General features: G+C 44.3%; 2 protein-coding genes across 2 annotated transcripts in view; both read left to right on the top strand.

Moving 5' to 3' along the window:
• Positions 1 to 678, top strand: part of LOC133420887 (uncharacterized) — a 58948-nt gene extending 58270 nt beyond the window's left edge. Inside the window, exon 12 of the mRNA XM_061710770.1 lies at positions 596 to 678. Coding sequence (XP_061566754.1) covers positions 596 to 678 — 83 coding nt within the window. The remainder of the gene's footprint in view (positions 1 to 595) is intronic.
• A 3881-nt stretch (positions 679 to 4559) lies between these two features.
• LOC133420886 (interferon-induced very large GTPase 1-like) overlaps positions 4560 to 21300 on the top strand; it is a 67886-nt gene continuing 51145 nt past the window's right edge. Inside the window, exons 1-2 of the mRNA XM_061710767.1 lie at positions 4560 to 4575; positions 5877 to 6137. Coding sequence (XP_061566751.1) covers positions 4560 to 4575; positions 5877 to 6137 — 277 coding nt within the window. The remainder of the gene's footprint in view (positions 4576 to 5876; positions 6138 to 21300) is intronic.

Below are 21300 nucleotides of genomic sequence, written 5' to 3'. Positions count from 1 at the left end.
TCCCGGCCCAGGTCCCCCGTCGTGGACGCCCTCCACTGAGACCTCCTATCGATGCTGCAAAGGATGGACATTCTAATTTACCACCGAAGACTGTTATTTTTTCTCCGCAGCATCCTGCTCACACTGATGCTCCTGTGGTGGTACAGGAAGGACGGCGCAGCCGTTATGGTCGGCTGATTAAGCCACCAGTGAGGGACTGATGGGCCCTTCCAAGGACAACCTTCTGGGTGTTCTGGGGGGGGCTGTGTGGCGGACACAATAACGGACCTCGCACCCATCAGGACTGTATGGAAGGGGGCGTGGTCACAAGCATGTATTTGGTTGCTTAGCAACGTGTGTTAGTTTACAGTTGTCAACTGACAGTTCTTTTGGTCAGTTGGATTCCGCTGTCACGGAATAAAGACGTGTTTTACCAACCTCTGGAGTCGAGCCTCATCCTGCCACAATATATATATATATATATATATATATATATATATATATATATATATATATATATATATATATATATATATATATATATATATATATATTAGACTATCTACTTTAGACTATCCATCCATCCATTTCCTATACCCGGTTTATCCTTTTGCAGGTTACTGGGGTCTGCTGGAGCCTGTCCCAGCAACTTTCAGGCCAGAGGCCGGGGTTCACCCTGCACACATCACCAGTCTATAGCAGGGACACTACTTTAGACTAGTTTGAACCATTTTATTACTTACCCCATTATAATCTGACAATTACACATTAGGTAGCGATAACTGACAATGATTGGCTGAACTGACTGCCAAACAATCACATTAGAAATAAATGGAGTGCTTGATATAAACTCTCCTGGCGTGGTACAAATAAAATTCACCCCGTCAGAGTTCATGGATCTGAAATCAAACGACTGAGGCCAAAATGTTGTTTTTTTTAACCAGGCTTTAAATATTTTTTTTTCTACGCTTTAAGTTTGACATCTTAAATTCAATACAAAGATGCAGGAATATGAGTTTAAATAAATAATACTATAACCTGTTGCTTATTGGCAGCCACATACTGTAGGTGAATTTACATTGATTGTGTTGAGTTTATTGTAATGGCTTGTGGCATTTTGCAAAGAAAAGTATTACCCATCACATATTTGCCAAAAAAAAAGCCAACACCAAATCATTTATGTCCGTAAATACAGTGAAACAATCACTTTGAACTGTAAGACTTGAATTGTGAAAAAACATATTGCTTTTACATTTTACTCTCACAGAACCAGTTCCTCCTACTGGGATAAAAGTCTCTAACGTCACCAGGGAGTCACTGTCTCTGCAATGGGATCCTCCAGCTGGTGAAGTGGAGTCTTGCATTGTGACCTGCTGCAGTGGAGGAGAAACTGTGGAAGAGAAGACAACAAACACAAACAGTGTTACGTTCAGCAGCCTGAAGCCAGGAGTGTCTTATTCCCTCCAAGTTTCTGCACAACTGAGAGACGGAACTAGAAGCACCCCAGCTTCAATAACTGCCCAAACAGGTAAGTCAAAGAAAACATTACATTAAATAACTTCATTTTCCAGTTTCACATCATGTTGTTACATTAAGGGTTTACATATAGATATCAGCATTGCAGCAGTCAAAAGCATTTCAGCCTTTTTGGTTTTTGGAACGTAATATTTAGGAAATATAGGGATAAAGTTACAAACATCTTGTCAGAATACTAGTGTAAAACAGTCTGTGTTTAAAACAATGAGCTGATGTCTTTTTTCTTCTGGTAAAATTTTGTTGTCCAAGTTTCTTGCTGGGTAAATTCTATGCCTGAGTTGGCTTTAGGCAGCTGCTGTCCTATAGAGTGATGTCTGGTTCGGCTCCCAACTGCCTCAACTTAATCATAACCTCCTGGCTTGTCACTGTGCTCCGTCCTTTAGTGTGTTTGTACATGCATATATATATATATATATATATATATATATATATATATATATATATATATATATATACATATATGTGAGGGATAATGCCCGACGAGGTGTACATTGTCATTAACATATGGACAATGCGGGGCGTGAGCCGTCCAATGCGAAGTGGAGGACGGTTTGTCTCCGCGAAGAATATTTATGATAATGTACACCTGGAAGGGCATTATCCCGCTTATACCACGGTCACTTACCAAAAAAAAATATATATATAAATCAGTTATTCATGCTTTAATATGTTTTCAGTTGAAATCTTTATTTTTATAACAAGCCACAGCGGAGCGGTTGAGCGACTATTTAACCTCTCGTCTGCAGCCGTTGGAACCTGGTAGTTTTTAACATCTGAGGGTCTGACTAATACCTGGAACAATCACTACCGTCCCATAAGAACCTGGTAGTTTTTAACACCTGAGGGTCTGACTAATACCTGGAACAATCACTACCGTCCCATAAGAACCTGGTAGTTTTTAACACCTGAGGGTCTGACTAATACCTGGAACAGTCACTACCGTCCCATAAGCTCCTTAATGGACACACTGTTGACTTCTCCAGTAACTAGGATGGACCCGAGATACGACTTAACAACGGGAGATATTCTAGTCCGCTCAGCTCCGCTCGGCTATGCTAAATGGAATTTTTTTTTAAATTGAAAGTTAAATTTCGCAAAAGCCGAAATAATTATGATGATGAGGTTGTAGGGTCTTTTAGTGCCAATCGGGCCGAGTGTTTGTAAATTCGAACGATGTCTCTATGATTAAGTTCGGCCGAGCAATAAGTGTCCGTATTTTCCCCTTTTTTTTTTTTTTTGCTTTTTGACATCTAGCATTGCCATGGTACCGTTTTTGACTGAGAAAACTAATGCCCATCGAAGCACGATGGAGACGCGTCCAACAATATATGCCATGCATGGGTGCACATTGCGGTTCGGGCAACAATAAAAGATGGTTTATTCACATTCTCCCCCATACAAATGCATAGGTTTTTGTTGCCATGGTAACAAGCCCCACAGGATAGAATGGGACAATTTGGCTTCAATATCGACAGTGTAATGAGACCTCAGTATGTTGTAGTCCACAGCAACCCGAGTCGTTTAACGTTGGATCAAAGTACCAAACTACCAGGTTCTTACATATAGCCACTCAGTCACATACATATACACAAACAGCCACACAAACATATACATACACACACACACATACACACACACACACACACACACACACACACACACACACACACACACACACACAGCCACAAAGACATGTACACACACACGTACGAACACACATATACACACACACACACACACACACACACACACACACACACACACACACACACACACACACGCATGATCATATACATACACGCATACACACACATAGACATACACACTGGCTTGTTCACCTGCATGCTTGCTCTGTAGTTTTTGGGGTTAGGTAGCGGTAGCGGTAGCTTAGCTTAGACTGCGATCAGATCTCAAGATTTGGGTCGATTGCTGTTCATGTTTTGGTCGGCTCCGTGCCGGTTTCGTGTTTTGTTTGTGGTTTTTTTGTTGCAGATTTCCAGTGCCTGACGTGTGTTTCCGTGTGTTCCTGCTTCCTGGATTGGCAGTGGATGTCGTCACCCCCCCACCCCACCCCCCCCCCAAAAAAAAACGTTTGATCAAAGTCTTGAAGATATCGCGTTGCCGCGCAAAAAGCGTCCAAAGTTCCGTTAGCATCAAAATGAGCATAGTTGAATATTTCAAAAACCGTTATAGCTAGCATGATGAGACTAAAATATGTTGTAGTACAACGCGTCCCGGGTTTTTCAATGTTGTAATGATGTCTGTATGATAAACCGTTGCCTAGCAATAAGCGTCCAAAATGAAATGGATTTTTTTTTAATAAGTAGCATGATGAGGTTGTAGGGCCCTTTAGTGCCAATCGGGCCGAGTGTTTGTAAATTTGAACGATGTCTCTCCGATAAAATTCGGCCGAGCAATAAGCGTCAGAATTTTTGCCTTCTTTTTTGCTCTTTGGCACCTAAAAAGTAATGCGCATCGTCACAATATGGAGACGCACGTTTTGATGTATAACACACCTGGATGCACGATACAGTTCAGGCCGCATTCGCGGTCAAAGAAATGGCATAAAGTGCGCCAAAAATACACGATTAATTCTAAATGGCTGACTTCCTGTTCGGTTTCGGCCATGGCGCCAAGTGACTTTTCTTTAAGTTGCAACATGATACAGGTGTGTACCGATTTTCCTGCATGTACGTCAAACCGTATTGTGGAGCTTGAGGCACGAAATTTTTTAGGGGGGTGTTGTTGAGCCATTTTGCCACGCCCATTAATGCAAACCATTAAATATCACATTTATCACCAAGCCTGGCTTGCATGCAAAATTTGGTGACTTTTGGGGCACGTTTAGGGGGGCAAAAAGGCCCTCATTTCGTCGGAAAAATAAAAGCGAAAATGCTCGGGCCCTAAATATATTTGTTTCAAATAATGAAAGTCCACAGACACAGATAGTTTCCTAAATCGTTTCATTAAGGTACAAATATGATCAATCATTCAAATAAATAAATGTGTCACCAAATAAATTAAAATAAATGACCAAATCCCTCATGTGTCCGTCCTGCGGTAGCCGGCTCTTCTTCTCTGAATCTCCGTTGCCGTGGTTACCACCTGGCAGTTGATCCAGCGCAAAGATACTAAAGTTATCAGGGAATTTGATGGAGCTTGTTTTCTAGTAGTGTAAATTAAAAGTGAAAACCTCCACCTAGGTGTAGGTTATGACTTTTAACCTCCACCTGCCAGCCAATCAGAATCCAGTATTCACACAGGCCGTGGTATAAATATATATATTAGACTATCTACTTTAGACTATCCATCCATCCATTTCCTATACCCGGTTTATCCTTTTGCAGGTCACAGGGGTCTGCTGGAGCCTGTCCCAGCAACTTTCAGGCCAGAGGCCGGGGTTCACCCTGCACACATCACCAGTCTATAGCAGGGACACTACTTTAGACTAGTTTGAACCATTTTATTACTTACCACATTATAATCTGACAATTAAAAATTAGGGAGTGATAACTGCCAATGACTGGCTGAACTGACTGCCAAACAATCACATTAGAAATGAATGGAATGCTTGATATAAACTCTCCTGGCGTGGTACAAATAAAATTCACCCCCTCAGAGTTGTCATGGATCTGAAATCAAACGACTGAGGCCAAAATTGTTTTTTTTTTAACTAGGCTTTAAATATTTCTGTTTCTACGCTTTAAGTTTGACATCTTGGGGGCGGCAATAGCTCAGGTGGTAAAGCAGGTCGTCCAATGATCGGAAGGTCGGCCGTTCGAATCCCGCTCTATCCCAGTTTGCTGTCGTAGTGTCCTTGGGCAAGACACCTTACCCACCTTGCCCCGTGTGAATGTGTATGAATGTTGGTGGTGGTCGGAGGGGCCGTTAGGCGCGATATGGCAGCCACGCTTCTGTCAGTCTGCCCCAGGGCAGCTGTGGCTACAACGTAGCTTACCATCACCGGAGAGAATGTGTATGAATGAATAATGATCTCTGTAAAGCGCTCTGGGTGCCTTGAAGGGTGCTATATAAATCCAAGTCATTATTATTATTATTATTATTATTATCTTAAATTCAATACAAAGATGCAGGAATATGAGTTTAAATAAATAATACTATAACCTGTTGCTTATTGGCAGCCACATACTGTAGGTCAATTTACATTTTACATTGATTGTTATGAGTTTATTGTAATGGCTTGTGGCAGTCTGCAAAGAAAATTATTACCCATCACATATATGCCAAGAAAAAAGCCAACACCAAATCATTTATGTCCGTAAATAAAGTGAAACAATCACTTTGAACTGTAAGACTTGAATTGTGAAAAAACATATTGCTTTTACATTTTACTCTCACAGAACCAGTTCCTCCTACTGGCATAAAAGTCTCTAACGTCACCAGAGAGTCACTGTCTCTGCAATGGGATCCTCCAGCTGGTGAAGTGGAGTCTTGCATTGTGACCTGCTGCAGTGGAGGAGAAACTGTGGAAGAGAAGACAACAAACACAAACAGTGTTACGTTCAGCAGCCTGAAGCCAGGAGTGTCTTATTCCCTCCATGTTTCTGCACAACTGAGAAACGGAACTACAAGCACCCCAGCTTCAATAACTGCCCAAACAGGTAAGTCAAAGAAAACATTACATTAATGAACTTCATCTTCCAGTTTCACATCATGTTGTTACATTAAGGGTTTAAATATAGATATCACAGCATTGCAGCAGTCAAAAGCATTTCAGCCTTTTTGGTTTTTGGAACGTAATATTTAGGAAATATAGGGATAAAGTTACAAACATCTTGTCAGAATACTAGTGTAAAACAGTGTGTCTGTGTTTAAAACAATGAGCTGATGTCTTTTTTCTTCTGGTAAAATTTTGTTGTCCAAGTTTCTTGCTGGGTAAATTCTATGCCTGAGTTATATATATATATATATATATATATATATATATATATATATATATATATATATATATATATATATATATATATATATATATATATATATATATATATATATATATATACATACATACATACATACATACATACATACATACATACATACATACATACATACATACATACATACATACATACATACATACATACATACATACATACATACATACATACATACATACATACATACATACATACATACATACATACATACATACATACATACATACATACATATATATATATATATACATACATACATACACCAACCTGATCTCACAAAAATCCGTGAAATGCCCACGACCTCTCACCACTATTTTCCGTGGTACCAACACGGAAACTGGTAAAATTACGTGTGGGCACCACGGATATTGTACCATGCAAAGTCAATGGGATCCGTGGTCGTGATATATACACGAATTATGACATTATTATTATTTATATATTATTCTTCTTTATAGTGGCTAAATTATGCGTTTTTGTCGCGCAAGGTACGGTTTTTTACTGTCAGTTTGTAAAAACATGTTTTTAACGCTGTTTTAGCAGTGTTTTAATGAGGTTTTAATCTGACCACCACGGATTTAGTACTATGCAAAGTCAATGGGGTCCGTGGTCGTGATATATACACGAATTATGACATTATTATTATTTTTATATTATTCTTTGTTATAGTGGCTAAATTATGCGTTTTTGTCGCGCAAGGTACTGATTTTTAATGTCAGTTTGTAAAAGCCCGTTTTTAACGCTGTTTTAGCAGTGTTTTAATGAGGTTTTAATCTGAGCACCACGGATATAGTACTATGCAAAGTCAATGGGAGGCGTGGTCGTGATATATACACGAATTATGACATTATTATTATTTATATATTATTCTTTGTTATAGTGGCTAAATTATGCGTTTTTGTTGCGCAACGTACTGTTTTTTAATGTCAGTTTGTAAAAGCCCGTTTTTAACGCTGTTTTAGCAGTGTTTTAATGAGGTTTTAATCTGAGCACCAAGGATATAGTACTATGCAAAGTCAATGGGAGGCGTGGTCGTGATATATACACGTTTTATGACATTATTATTATTTATATATTATTCTTTGTTATAGTGGCTAAATTATGCGTTTTTGTCGCGCAAGGACCTGATTTTTAATGTCAGTTTGTAAAAGCCCGTTTTTAACGCTGTTTTAAGAAGAGACAGGCGATATTTAAAGTTTCTCCCATTTCGTCAACCACAGGGGATTCCCTGGGCGTCCCCTCTACGTCATAGAGTGACGAGGGGGGATCCTGATCACGTGACGGATGCCCCCGAATAATAATGCTAATAGTAATAGTAAGAAGAAGAAGAAGAAGAAGAAGAAGAAGAAGAAGAAGAAGAAGATTTTTTGATTTTTACAAACCCATTTTATTCAACACTTTCAATATACAGTGTCAATCATCATTTTACTTCACCACAGATTCATTATTAAAATTCAACACATAATCAACACACACATATACACAAACCTTCAAATATCCCGATAAATATATAAAACCATTCAGTCTCTCAGAATATCATTAAACACAAGCTCCTTGTTCAACACAGCACACAAAATGTTCTGATGACACCATAAATCTGAGAAGCTTCCCAAGTCCTATATCATCCTGTAAAACGAGAACTCCAGTCTCAGTCTACAGCGGACGTTACAGCGCCACACTGAGGTTGGATCTACACAGGATAGACCTTCCACCTTATTCCTCCTGGAGATGTAGACCGCCATTTTTGCTTCCCCAACAATAAAATTTAGAAGCTGCCACATTGTCTTGCTTTCTTTTCTGTACCCCACCCCATAGATAAAAGTTGTGGTGGAAAACGTCTGATTGAAAAGTTTAAAAACACGTGCTAGCAGAGTGAAGAAACCTGTCAGCCTTAAGCAGTCACTGAATATGTGGAAGGTCGTCTCTCTCATACTACAAAAAGGGCACTGGTTGGACACAGCAGGGTTAATGACGGATAAAAAGGAATTTGATGCAATGGCACCATGAAGGACTCTCCATTGCAAATCCCCCGTTCTTTTTTTCAATGGGGGTTTGTAAATAACCCTCCAATGCGGAGTAGCGCCTCCCATCCTCTCAGTCCATGCACACGGGGCTCTGCCTCCCAAAAACTTTCCGTTCAAAACCTGCACACATGTTTTATATACAGTCTTTCTGTCAACTGTGTGTAGGTTGAAAGTTGTGTCTTTTAGGAGAGGGCCTTCCTGCTCGAACTGCGGGCTGAGATGAATCCCTGGGGGGGGGTCTGTCGGGTCCGGTTCTTTCTCTGTGCCACACTGCAAGAGTGTCAGTGTTCCCCTCCAGAGCTGCATTATCCTCTGAACCATCCTGACGGATTGGAAGCCCAGCACACGTCTTACGGTCCCACAATCCGTAAGGGCTGGTCCTGCAGCTTGGATCAAATGTTGCAGGTCGATGGTCTTGGACCGGAGAAGCGCAGCCGTCAACCCGGGCGTACTTTCACTGGAGATGTCCAGTCTGGCTCCATATATCAAAGGTTCTTTTAGAAGCCAGTACAGAGAGCCGGAGCTATCCTTACCTCTGCTGGACTTGAAAAAAACCCACACTTTAAAAATACTTTGATAAAACGGAGGTGACCCTTTAACTTTTAAAAATTTTGAATCAATAAAAAACAGAGCAGTATCCAGTCCCAAGTTACTCACCCTTCTAAAGATACAGCTGGCCACACCTCTCCACACCAAGTTTTCCGGGCCAGCTATGAACCTCTGCAGGAACAACAGCCTAAACGCTGCCGCTCTGCTGGCCAGGTGGATGAGGCCCTGCCCCCCCTCCTCTCTCGGTAAAAACAACACACTTTGTGGCACCCAATGTAAACCTCCCCAAAAAAAATTTACAATTTTCTCCTGGATCCTTGCTAAGAGACCACTAGGAGGATCTAAGCAGGACAGTCGGTGCCACAAAAGCGACGCACACAAGTTATTTAAAATCAGGACTCTGCCCCTATAGGACATTTGTGGCAGTAGCCATTTCCACTTCTTCATTTTTCCACAAATCTTTTCTTCCACTCCTTCCCAATTCTTTTTTTCCATGGCTTTGCTTCCAAGGAACACTCCAAGGTATTTCAACCCTTCTCTCTTCCAGGCCATGTTCTGGGGGAGTGTAGGGAGGCCATTGGGCCAATTCCCAACTGCAATTGCATCGCTTTTGTCCCAATTTACTTTTGCAGCAGACAAGACTTTGTATTTTTCAGTCAAATTAATGAGTGTATCAACCTCATTTTGAGTGGTGACTGCAACAATTACATCGTCTGCATAAGCAGATAAAACAATGTTACTATTAAAACCTGGTAAAAACAGTCCACCAATACTGGATCGTATCCTTGAGAGGAGGGGTTCGAGGGAGAGTGCATAGAGCATCCCGGACAAGGAACAGCCCTGCCGAACGCCTCTATGCACCCTGAAAGGAGCACACAGACTGCCGTTAAATTTCAGTAGACTCTCAATGTCTTTGTACAGCACACGGATCATGGCAATGAAACCAGAGTTGAACCCAAACCTCTCCATCACTCTCCAAAGGAACTGGTGTTCAACCCGGTCAAAAGCCTTCTCTTGGTCTAAGGAAATGAGACCAACCTCACTGTCCAATGAGCTGGAGAGCTCCAAAATATCCCTAATTAGGTAGACATTATCTACCATAGACCTGCCGGGCACGCAGTAGGTCTGGTCACAGTGGATTACTTGCTCCATGGCCCCCCTCAGCCTGCAGGCCAAAACTTTGGACATAATCTTATAATCCACGCACAACAGCGACACAGGGCGCCAGTTCTTTACCTCCTGCAGGTTCCCCTTTTTGGGGAGAAGGGTCACCACTGCTCTGCGACATGAGAGAGGGAGCGAACCGCTGGCCAAACTCTCATTCAAGACATGCAACAGATCAGGACCCAAGATGTCCCAGTATTGCTTATAGAACTCCACTGTGAGTCCATCGATACCTGGGGCTTTCCTTCCCTGCATACCATGCAGGGCGGCCGCCAGTTCCTCCAGCTGGAGAGGTCGGCTCAGCTGAGCGTTTGTGTCCTCAGCTACCTGAGGCAGCCCTTCGCAAAACTCCCTCTCCAGCGATTTGTTGCCCTCATACTCCGATGAGTAGAGGGAGGAGAAAAACTGCACAGCCCTTTTTCGGATCTGGCTTGGTTCTGTCAGCTCTTGACCTTTGTCAGACAGAAGTGCATGGATTATCTTCCTCTGCCCTTGTTTCCTTTCAAGACCAAAGAAGAAGCCAGAGGGAGCGTCCATCTCACTGATGTTCTGATACCTAGACCGGACCAGCGCGCCTTGCACTTTAGAGTCCAGCAGGTTGGCTAAAGCCATCTTTTTAGAGTTGAGAACTTCAATATGTCCTCGATTTCCTGTGGAATAGCTAAGTGCTTCTAATCCCACGATTTCACTCTCCAGGTCTTTAATAGATCTACACATGTGCTGTGTGACATTGAGAGTGTACTGCTGGCACAAAAGTTTTATCTGGACTTTCCCATGGTCCCACCACTGCTTAAGGCAATCAAATTCATTTTTCCTATTTCTAAAACCACACCAAAAATAGTCTAAAACCTCCTTAAAACCTTTATCCAAAATCAATACAGAGTTAAAATGCCAGTACGCACTCCTTGGCACACTATTCTTAAAAAACCCGTCACAAAAAACCAAAGAATGATCTGTAAAACCTACTGGCACTATTCTGCACTCCTTAACCACATTAAAATGGTGTTTAAAACAATAAAACCTATCCAGTCTAGCTAAGGAGATCACTCCATCATTTACGTGGGACCAGGTGTATTGACGACAGTCTGCATGCGTCCTCCTCCATACATCCACAAGGCCATGCGAGTAAATCACCTGCTTCAGAGTGTACTGGGAAGCTGGATGTGGCTCTGCATGATTTCGATCTAAAAACTCTGACTCTGTACAATTAAAATCCCCACCCAAAAATAAATAACCCTCCGAACTGTGGCCGTTAAGATTAGAATTTACTTTTTCTAAAAAAACCTTTCTTTCTGCTCCGTTATTTGGAGCATAAATATTCATAAAAACCAGGGTAAAAACATCAAATGTAGCTTTAACAAGTAGGCACCTCCCCTCGACCACCTGCTCTACTTCTAGAGAGGACGGAGTGAACCTCCTGGAGAAGAGTATACCTACCCCACCACTCAGTGTGGTGCCATGGCTTAAAACCACTTGGCCCTCCCATGCTTTCTTCCAGTCTCCCTCATTACACTGGTCACTATGAACCTCTTGCAAAAACAGCACATCAATACATTTAGTCCTTGCTGCGTCCAACACAAGTGCCCTCTTCTTTACCTCCCTCGCTCCATTGACATTCAGAGTTCCCATCCTGAACCTATCCATATGGGAGGTTAAAAAAGAATAAAAAAATAAAATAAATAAAACCATGGACTGCATCATCATCTTTACATGTTTATGAGCTTTCGAACTTTAAACATGTGCTTTTTTAACCTGTATATTTCTTATTCAGTTAGCTGAGATGATTCTCTATGCTTTATTATATTTTTGGCTGACAGGAAAAAGGTTAACTTGTCAGAGAAATGCTGATCAATGTTCAGTCTTTTTACACCTTTTGTCCTCTGCAAGAAACTCTTAATCATCTGAGAGCTGTATAGTTTTTTCTCTTGACTAGCAGTTACTTCTTGGCTCTGTGAGAGAACGAGCTCACTGCTGTCCGACATGGAGACTTCACTGTCGCTGGTATCTGCTGCAGCTGCTCCATCTCCCAACCGTCCCGCTTTTGCTCCTCCCTCCACCTCCACATTTTTTCGCTTACTGCTCCTAGTCAGCACTGGTTTCCAGCTTAAGGCTCCTTCACCCTCCCCATCAGCCTGCCCACGCACACCCAATGTCAGTTCACTCACACCGGCAGCCTGCGCACACACACGCAACGTCAGTTCACTCACACCTTCTGCCACCTCCACATTTTCCTTCTCCTTACCTGTATCTTGCAGTTCACCTTCCTCCATCTCTGCAACTCCATCTGTCCCAGTTACCTCTTGTTCTCGTACCTGTCTCTCTAAATCGGACCCTGCTCTCTCTTTTCCTTCCAATCCAGCCATAATACCTGCATCTGCGAGAGCCGCCCGCTGCGGAGCCGGGTCGGGGCTGCTTCCCGATCCGACCGTAACCCCCGCACCCTCCGGCGGAGGGGCGGCAGCGGTAGCGGCCGCGGCCGGGTCCGGCGGAGCTCGGTTCATGCAAGCCCTGATTAGATGGCCCTCCTCCCCGCAGCCGAAACATTTTGCATTTGATGACGTTGCAAACAGAGTATAATCAAAATCTTCAATCCTCACAATAAACTTGTAGTTAAACTCTTCTGCCCGGTTTTTGAGAATCATATATACCTGCCTCCGATGTGACACACATGACGAAGCAGCGGAGATTTAAATCCTGAGAAAAGCTTTCTGATGGGGGACACCACTTTGCCATGCCGGGACAACTCCCGCAGCAGAAAATCATCGCTGATGAAGGGGGGCACATTAGACAGAGTGATCCGGGCTGCAGGCTGCGCCGGCGGCTGCACTTCCTCAAACAGCCCGTTCACAGTCAGCCCCGACTCCACCAGCTGTTTCACCTGTTCCACCTTCTCTACAAACATGACCACGGATTGGTTCACCCGAGCCGCGGACTTAATTGATCCGTGGCCGATCCGGTCGCCCACGGCCAGTGCCGCATCCTCCACACTGCAAGAGGAACTGGCCAACAACTTAATTCCATTTTTCCTTGAAAGGGTGCAGAAACCTGGGGCTGCCATAACGGCCTCACCTGGCCTCACCTGGCCTCCTCCTCCCGACCAGACCAAGTCTGGCCACAAAGCACACTTTAAACAAAAACTTAACAAATAACCATTAACCTAACAAACTTAACTAAAAAAATAATAAACAACCCACCACCGTGAACAGGACAGTATTCAAGAAAAGATAGTAAACCAAACACCACTCTCTCTCTCTTCCTCATTCAACCTCCTCCCACAAGAAGAAGAAGAAGAAGAAGAAGAAGAAGAAGAAGAAGAAGAAGAAGAAGAAGAAGAAGAAGAAGAAGATTTGATTTTTACAAACACACTTTATTCACATTGTCACAGGATACAGTTCACATAGTATATCATAAAGTGCTAAAAGTGCCTAGACAAAACAGAATATCCAATACAGAAATAAATAAATGGCTACATCAGCATTCACTCTTGAAGTAAAAGTGCAAAGTGCAGTTCATTATTTAAAACATTACAAAGGACATTATCATAACACCAGAGGTTCCTAAAAACATTCAAGTCATTCATTAATTTGTAAAAATTGAATTCCAGTCTCAGTCTGCATCTGGTGTTGCAGCGCCACACTGAGGCGGCCTCCTGAACTGCTCTGTCCTCTATTTTGTTCTTTCTGGATACATAGATTGCCATTTTTGCCTCACCAGAAATAAAATTCAGTAGTTGCCACTTTCTTTGATTGTTTCTCCTGTATCCTGCACCATAAATAAAAATTGCGTTGCAAAAAGTTTCATTAAAAAGACTAAAAACAGTGGTTAAAAGAGTGAAGAGCTGTGAAAGTCTCTTACACTCACTAAAAACATGGAAAACCGTCTCGCGAAGGTGACAGAAAGGGCACTGGTTTGACACAGCAGGATTAATAACAGAGATGAAGGCATTTGTGGCGATGGCTCCGTGTAAAATCCTCCACTGGAGGTCGGCTGTTCTCTTCTTGAGGGGAGGTTTGTACAAGACTCTCCACTGTGGACTCTCTCCATCTCCTCCCAGCTTGTCAGTCCATACAGTGGACGCCCTGTCACACAGTCCTTTTTTGTTGACAGCTTTCACACAGTTTCTGTAGATGATTTTCCTGTCGGCTGTGTGCAAGCTGAGCCACTGAGGGTCGTTGAGGAGAGGTCCATCCAGTTCTCCAAATTGGGGACTTATTAAGACCTCCGGGAATGGGTCCCTGTCATCAGGTTCAGTCCCTCCGCCGTAGTCCATCAGGAGGCTTCTCTCCCTCCCAGAGAGCCTCTGCCTCCACAGCTCCAGAATCCTCTGGGCCACCCTGGTGGACTGGATGCCCAGCAGAGAGCCCACCGCCTGAGAGTCCGACAGCGCCGGCCCCGCGATGTCCACCAGCTGTTTCAGGACCAGGGTCTTGGTCCTGCACAGCGCTGCCGTCAGCCCAGGCACAGCTCCACTGCAGACATCCAGCCTGGCTCCATGAACTAGTGGTTCTCTCAACAACCAGAACAGAGAGTTAGAGCTTTTTCCTGAATCACATTTAAAAAGGGCCCATGATTTAAAAACACCCTGATAAAAAGGAGGTAACCCATTTAACTTTAAAAATTTTAAATCGGTTAAAAACAGAGCAGCATCCAGTCCCAAGTTACTCACACGTCTCAGTATACAGCTGGCCACTTCTCTCCACACCAGATCTGCCGGCCCTGCCAAAAACCTCTGAATAAACTGTAGTCTGAAGGTGGCAGTTCTGCTGGCCAAGTGGATGAGGCCCTGTCCCCCCTCCTCTCTGGGTAAAAACAGCACCCCCTGTGGCACCCAGTGAAAGCCATCCCAGAAAAAGTTGACAAGCTTTGCTTGGATCTGGGCTAACAGACCTGATGGAGGATCCATGCAGGCTAAACGGTGCCAAAGCAGGGAGGCCACAAGATTGTTCAGCACAAGAACCCTGCCTCGATATGACATCTGAGGGAGCAGCCATTTCCAGTTTTTTAGTTTGGCTTCAATTTTTTCAGTGACGCCCTCCCAGTTCCTCCGGACCGTAGCCCCGTTCCCGAGGAAGACGCCGAGGTACTTAAGGCCGTCAGTTTTCCAGGACAGACCATGGGGAAGAACTGGGAGACCGTCACGCCAATTACCAACAGCAAGAGCTTCACTCTTGCTCCAATTCACCCTCGCTGAAGACAAAGTGTTGAATAAAACTGTTAAATTACATAAAATGTCAATATCATTTTGGTCTCTAATTAAAACAATAACATCATCCGCGTAAGCAGATAAAATGATGTTTTTACTAAAACCAGGTAAAATCAGGCCACGGATTCTTGTGCGGATCTTGCAGAGGAGGGGTTCCAGGGAGAGTGCGTAGAGCATTCCAGACAGAGCGCAGCCCTGCCGGATGCCTCTACGCACCCCGAAAGGAGCACACAGACTGCCATTAAACTTCAGTACACTCTCAATGTCACTATATAACACCTGGATCTTGGCAATGAAACCAGTGCTGAACCCAAACCTCCCCATGGTTTTCCAGAGGAAGCCGTGCTCAACACGGTCAAATGCCTTTTCCTGATCTAGCGAAATGAGACCAGTATTTATACCCAATGAGCTAGAGACCTCCAAAACATCTCGAATTAGGTAGACATTGTCTACCATGGACCTGCCGGGCACACAGTAGGTCTGATCCCGGTGGATGACCTGCTCCATAGCTTCTCTAAGCCTGTTGGCCAAAGCCTTGGACAGGATCTTGTAGTCAGTGCACAACAGTGACACGGGGCGCCAGTTCCTGATATCCTGCAGATTGCCCTTTTTTGGCAGCAGGGAAACAACAGCCCTCCGACAGGACAGTGGCAGAGAACCTGAGGTCAGACTGTCATTAAACACCTCTAGAATGTCAGGTGCCAAAACACTCCAGAAGGCTTTGTAGAACTCTACAGTCAGGCCATCGATGCCAGGAGACCGCCGTCCCTGCATACCCTGCAGAGCGGCGTGTAGCTCCTCCATCTGCAGTGGCCGGTCCAGCTGTGAGTTGGTCTCCTCAGAGACCTGAGGTAGTTCACTGCAGAACCCCTCGAACAGAGCATCCTCCTCTACATACTGGCTGGTATAGAGGGATGAATAAAACTGCACAGCTCGCCTTCTTATCTGACCAGGCTCAGTTAGCTCCTGCCCCGTGTCAGAGAGCAGAGAGTAGATCACTTTCCTCTGTCCATGCTTCTTCTCCAGGCCAAAGAAGAAGCTAGAGGGAGCATCCATCGCTGTGATGTTCTGGACCCGGGACCGGACCAGTGCACCCTGTACCCTGGTGTCCAGCAGGTTGGCTAAAGCCATTTTTTTGGACTTGAGGATCTCAATATATCCTCGATTTCCTGTGGAAGCACTCATTGTTTCCAGCTCCACGATCTCAGTCTCCAGGTCTTTCATAGATCGACAGATGTCACGTGTGACATTGAGAGTATACTGCTGACACAAAAGCTTTATCTCAGTCTTACCATGGTCCCACCACTGCCTAAGACATGTAAAATCAGCTTTCCTGTGTCTAAAACCAGTCCAAAAAAATCTAAAAGCCTCGCTAAAACCTTTGTCAAATGTTAAAACTGAATTAAAATGCCAGTATGCACTCTTAGGTAAAATGTTTTTTATGGTGACATGACATAAAACCAAAGAATGATCCGTAAAACCAGCTGGCATTATTTTACACAGCTTAAAAACATTAAAATGGTGCTTAAAACAATAAAAACGATCAAGTCTGGCCAAGGAGATTCTATCCTCTCTCAGGTGGGACCATGTGTACTGTCTGCAGTCTGTATGCATCCTTCGCCACACATCCACCAGCCCGTGGGAGTAGACCAGCTGCTTCAGAGCGTGTTGGGAGGCTGGATGAGGCTCTGCATGATTACGGTCTAAAAACTCGTACTCGGTACAGTTAAAATCCCCACCCAAGAATAAAAAATCCTCCGAGCCACAGCAATTCAGTCTAGTGTTGACTTTTTCTAGAAAGCTCTTCCTCTCTGCACCGTTTGTTGGAGCATAAATATTCATAAAAAACAGTGTGTGATGTTCAAACTGTGCCTTGACTAAAAGACACCTCCCCTTCACCACATGCTCGACCTCCAGGGACGATGGAGTAAAGTTCCGAGAGAACAGGAAGGCCACTCCACCGCTGAGTGTTGTGTTGTGGCTCAAAGCCACCTCTCCTTCCCACTCTTTGTTCCAGTCCACCTCATTGCCTTCATCGCTGTGTGTTTCTTGTAAAAACAATACATCAATATTTTTCATCCTTGCTGTGTCAAACACCAGTGCCCTCTTCCTTGCCTCTCTGGCACCATTCACATTCAACGTCCCCACTCTAAAAGAATCCATTATGATGGAGATGTTAAAAGCAAAGACAGTAAAAGAGATAAATAAGAGTAAAACCAACAGCTTCAACATCATTAAAAACCGAGTTGCTTTCTCACCTTAAGCATCTGTTTTCTTAGTCTAAAAATTTCCTGATCAGTGAGATCTGATGTAGCTCTGTTTTTAATGACATGTCTTGCTGATTTGTAAAAAATTAGCTTGTCAGGAAAATGCTGCTCTATATCCAGGCCTTTCATGCCTTTTGTCTGCTGCAGGAACGTTTTGAACATGGTTTCAGAGTAGAGTTTCTTTTCCTGACTGGCAGTCATCTGACTGCACGACATGTCACTGCAGTCAGATATGCAGCCTTCACTGTCGCTGCTGTCTGCAGCACTCGGTTTTGCCCACAGCCGACCAGTCTTACAGCCCACAACTTCCTTCTGGGTATTTTTGCGCTTACTGCGCCGTTTTAAAGGATGAGGATCACACACCTCCATGACCTCAGCCTCAGTAGCTGCACCAGCCTCACACAACTCACCAGGCACTTTACCGGTTTCACCCAGCTCACCTGTTATTTTTTCTGTTTCACCCAACTCACCAGTCACTTTACCGGTTTCACCCAGCTCACCTGTTATTTTTTCTGTTTCACCCAACTCACCAGTCACTTTACCGGTTTCACCCAGCTCACCTGTTATTTTTTCTGTTTCACCCATTACTTTACCAGTTTCACCCAGCTCACCTACCTCACCCAGCACACTTGTCACCTCACCCAGCACACTTGTCACCTCACCCAGCTCACTTGTCACCTCACCTGCTTCAGACAGCTCAGGTCCAAGCCCACCTGTCACCTCAGCTGCCATTTTACCACCTTCACCTGCTCCACTCTCCTTCTCACCACTCACCTCAGAGCAACCACCGTCCCTGCTCTGCTCCTTCTCCACCTGTTCCTTCTCCACCCGACTCTCAACCACCGGAGCGGATGAAGCCGCGGGGGGGTCCGACCCAGACGGAGCGTCTGAGTCAGCTCCCCCCACAGCCCCATCCCCCACCGCGGCACCAGGACTCCGCCGCGCAGCAGGAGCCGGCCGCTCGGCCGCCGCGGCAGGGCCCCCACCGGAGACCTGCGGAGCCGAGCCGGCGCGGTTAGGACAGGCCTTAATGAGGTGTCCCCCCTCACCACAGCCGAAACACTTCACCAGGGAAGAAGTCGCAAACAGAACATAATCAAAATCGTCCACTCGAACAAAGAAACGATAATTAAATTCCTCCGTCTTGTTATTTAGGATCATAAAGAGCTGTCTACGGTAGGATACAACATGTTTTAGTAAAGGTGACTTGCAACCAGACAAGATCTTTTTTATTGGTGATATCACCTTACCGTGCCGAGACAGCTCTCTTATCAGGAACTCATCACTGATGAAGGGAGGAACGTTTGAGAGTGTGATTTTAGTTGCTGGCTGCGTCAGCGGCAGCACAGGCTCAAACAGCCCATTCACCGTGATGCCCTTCTCCACCAAACATTTCACCTGCTCCTCCTTCTCCAAAAACAAAACCACAGCTTTGTTCATGCGGGCAGCAGACATGACAGAGCTGTGCCCGATGATCTCTCCCACAGCCAAAGCCACCTCCTCCACGCTGCACGGAGAGCCGGCACCGACTTTGATGCCATGCTTCCGAGACAGCTTGGAGAAGCCACTGGCAGCCATTTTGGCTTTGAGTGGTCCTCCAGCCAGACAAAGCCTGGCTGGCAAAAACACACAAAAACAACTACAAACTTAAATAAAACTAACCAAACACAACACTAAACAACTGACACAAACACCACTAACAAAACATGAAAGAACAAAGGACAGAAAATAGAAAAATCAACCATCCACTCTCAGCTCTTCCACTCACACTCCTCTCACAGGAAGAAGAAGAAGAAGAAGAAGAAGAAGAAGAAGAAGAAGAAGAAGAAGAAGGAGGATTCAATTCAATTCAATTCAATTCAATTTTATTTATATAGCGTCTAATACAACAGAGTTGTCTCTAGACGCTTTACAGAGACCCATACCCAGAACATGACCCCCGAGCAGTTATTACATAAACAATGGCAGGTAAAAACTCCCCTAGTGGGAGAAAAACCTTAAGCCAAACAGTGGCAAGGAAAAACTCCCCTTTAGGAGGGAAGAAACCTTGAGCAGGACCAGGCTCATCAGGGGGGACCCTCCTGCCGAGGGCCAGACTGGTGGGTCAGGGACGGCAACAGCACAGCAGGCAGGTGGAAGCAGCAACGGGATGACCGGGGGTGGGGACCGCAGGCCAGCACACAGCTCCCGAAGCTCCGGCCCAATCAGCAAGTCCCAGGTTGGGGTGCAGGGTCAGGAAAAGACTTGTGCTCCGTAATGCAAGCTACAAGCCACCCACGACCACCTGCAGGTTCCGGTGTCCGGCAAAGGATGCTGCAACATGGACAAAAGAGAGAAAAGGGAGGAGAAGGGGGGGGCCAGCACAAGAAACCACAGGAGCGACTCTGACACACTAAAGTTTACACTACCTAGAGATTTACCAACACCAGCCAGAGGTTTACTAAACACTAACTATAGGCTTTACTAAACAGAAATGTTTTAAGTTTAGTTTTAAAGGTGGAGGTGGTGTCAGCCCCCTTAACCCAGATTGGAAGTTGGTTCCATAGTAGTGGCGCCTGATAGCAGAACGCCCGCCCTCCAAATCTACATTTAGATACTCTAGGAACTACAAGTAAACCTGCACTCTGAGAACGGAGAGCTCTGACAGGAACATAAGGCACTATCAGGTCTTGCAAATAATGCGGAGCTAAGCCGTTTTGGGCTTTATACGCAAGTAATACAATTTTAAATTGGATTCTGAATTTTACGGGTAACCAATGGAGCGACGCTAACACTGGAGAGACGTGGTCTCTCCTGCTAATTCCTGTCAGTACTCGTGCTGCTGCATTTTGGATCAGCTGGAGCCTATTCAGCAAATTACTTGGACATCCTGCTAACAACACATTACAGTAATCTAGTCTAGAAGATACAAACGCATGAACTAGTTTTTCTGCATCACTCTGTGAGAGGATTTTCCTAATCTTTGCAATATTACGGAGATGGAAAAAGGCTATTTTACAAACCTGATTGACATATGGTTTAAACGACAAATCCTGATCGAAAATAACACCAAGATTTCTCACAGTTTCACTGGAAGCCATCGCAACACCATCTAATCCCTTCCTAAGATGCTCTGGACCAAGAATGATAACCTCTGTTTTATCTGAATTTAGAAGCAGGACATTTCTGGACATCCAGTCCTTGATGTCCCTAAGACATGCCTGAAGTTTAACTAACGGTTCTGTTTCATCCGGCTTCATAGACAAATAGAGCTGCGTATCATCAGCATAACAATGAAAGTGTATGCCGTGATTCTGGATTATACTTCCCAACGGCTGCATGTATAAACTGAACAAGATTGGCCCTAGCACTGAACCCTGCGGAACACCATAACAGACCCTTGACTGTTCTGAAGAAACCTCATGTACATGAACAAACTGGAACCTGTCAGATAGGTATGATTTAAACCAACATAGAGCTGTCCCTTTAATCCCAACAACATGCTCTAACCTGTGCAGTAAAATGCCATGATCTATAGTGTCAAAAGCAGCACTGAGGTCCAGTAGAACCAGTATGGACACTAATCCCTTATCTGAGGCCATAAGGAGGTCATTCGTGACTCGAACAAGTGCTGTCTC

The sequence above is a fragment of the Cololabis saira genome, chromosome 20 (assembly GCF_033807715.1).
Source record: "Cololabis saira isolate AMF1-May2022 chromosome 20, fColSai1.1, whole genome shotgun sequence".
Taxonomy (NCBI): domain Eukaryota; kingdom Metazoa; phylum Chordata; class Actinopteri; order Beloniformes; family Belonidae; genus Cololabis; species Cololabis saira.
The sequence above is the reverse complement of the archived record's forward strand: the minus strand, read 5'-3'. Positions and strand labels throughout refer to the sequence as shown.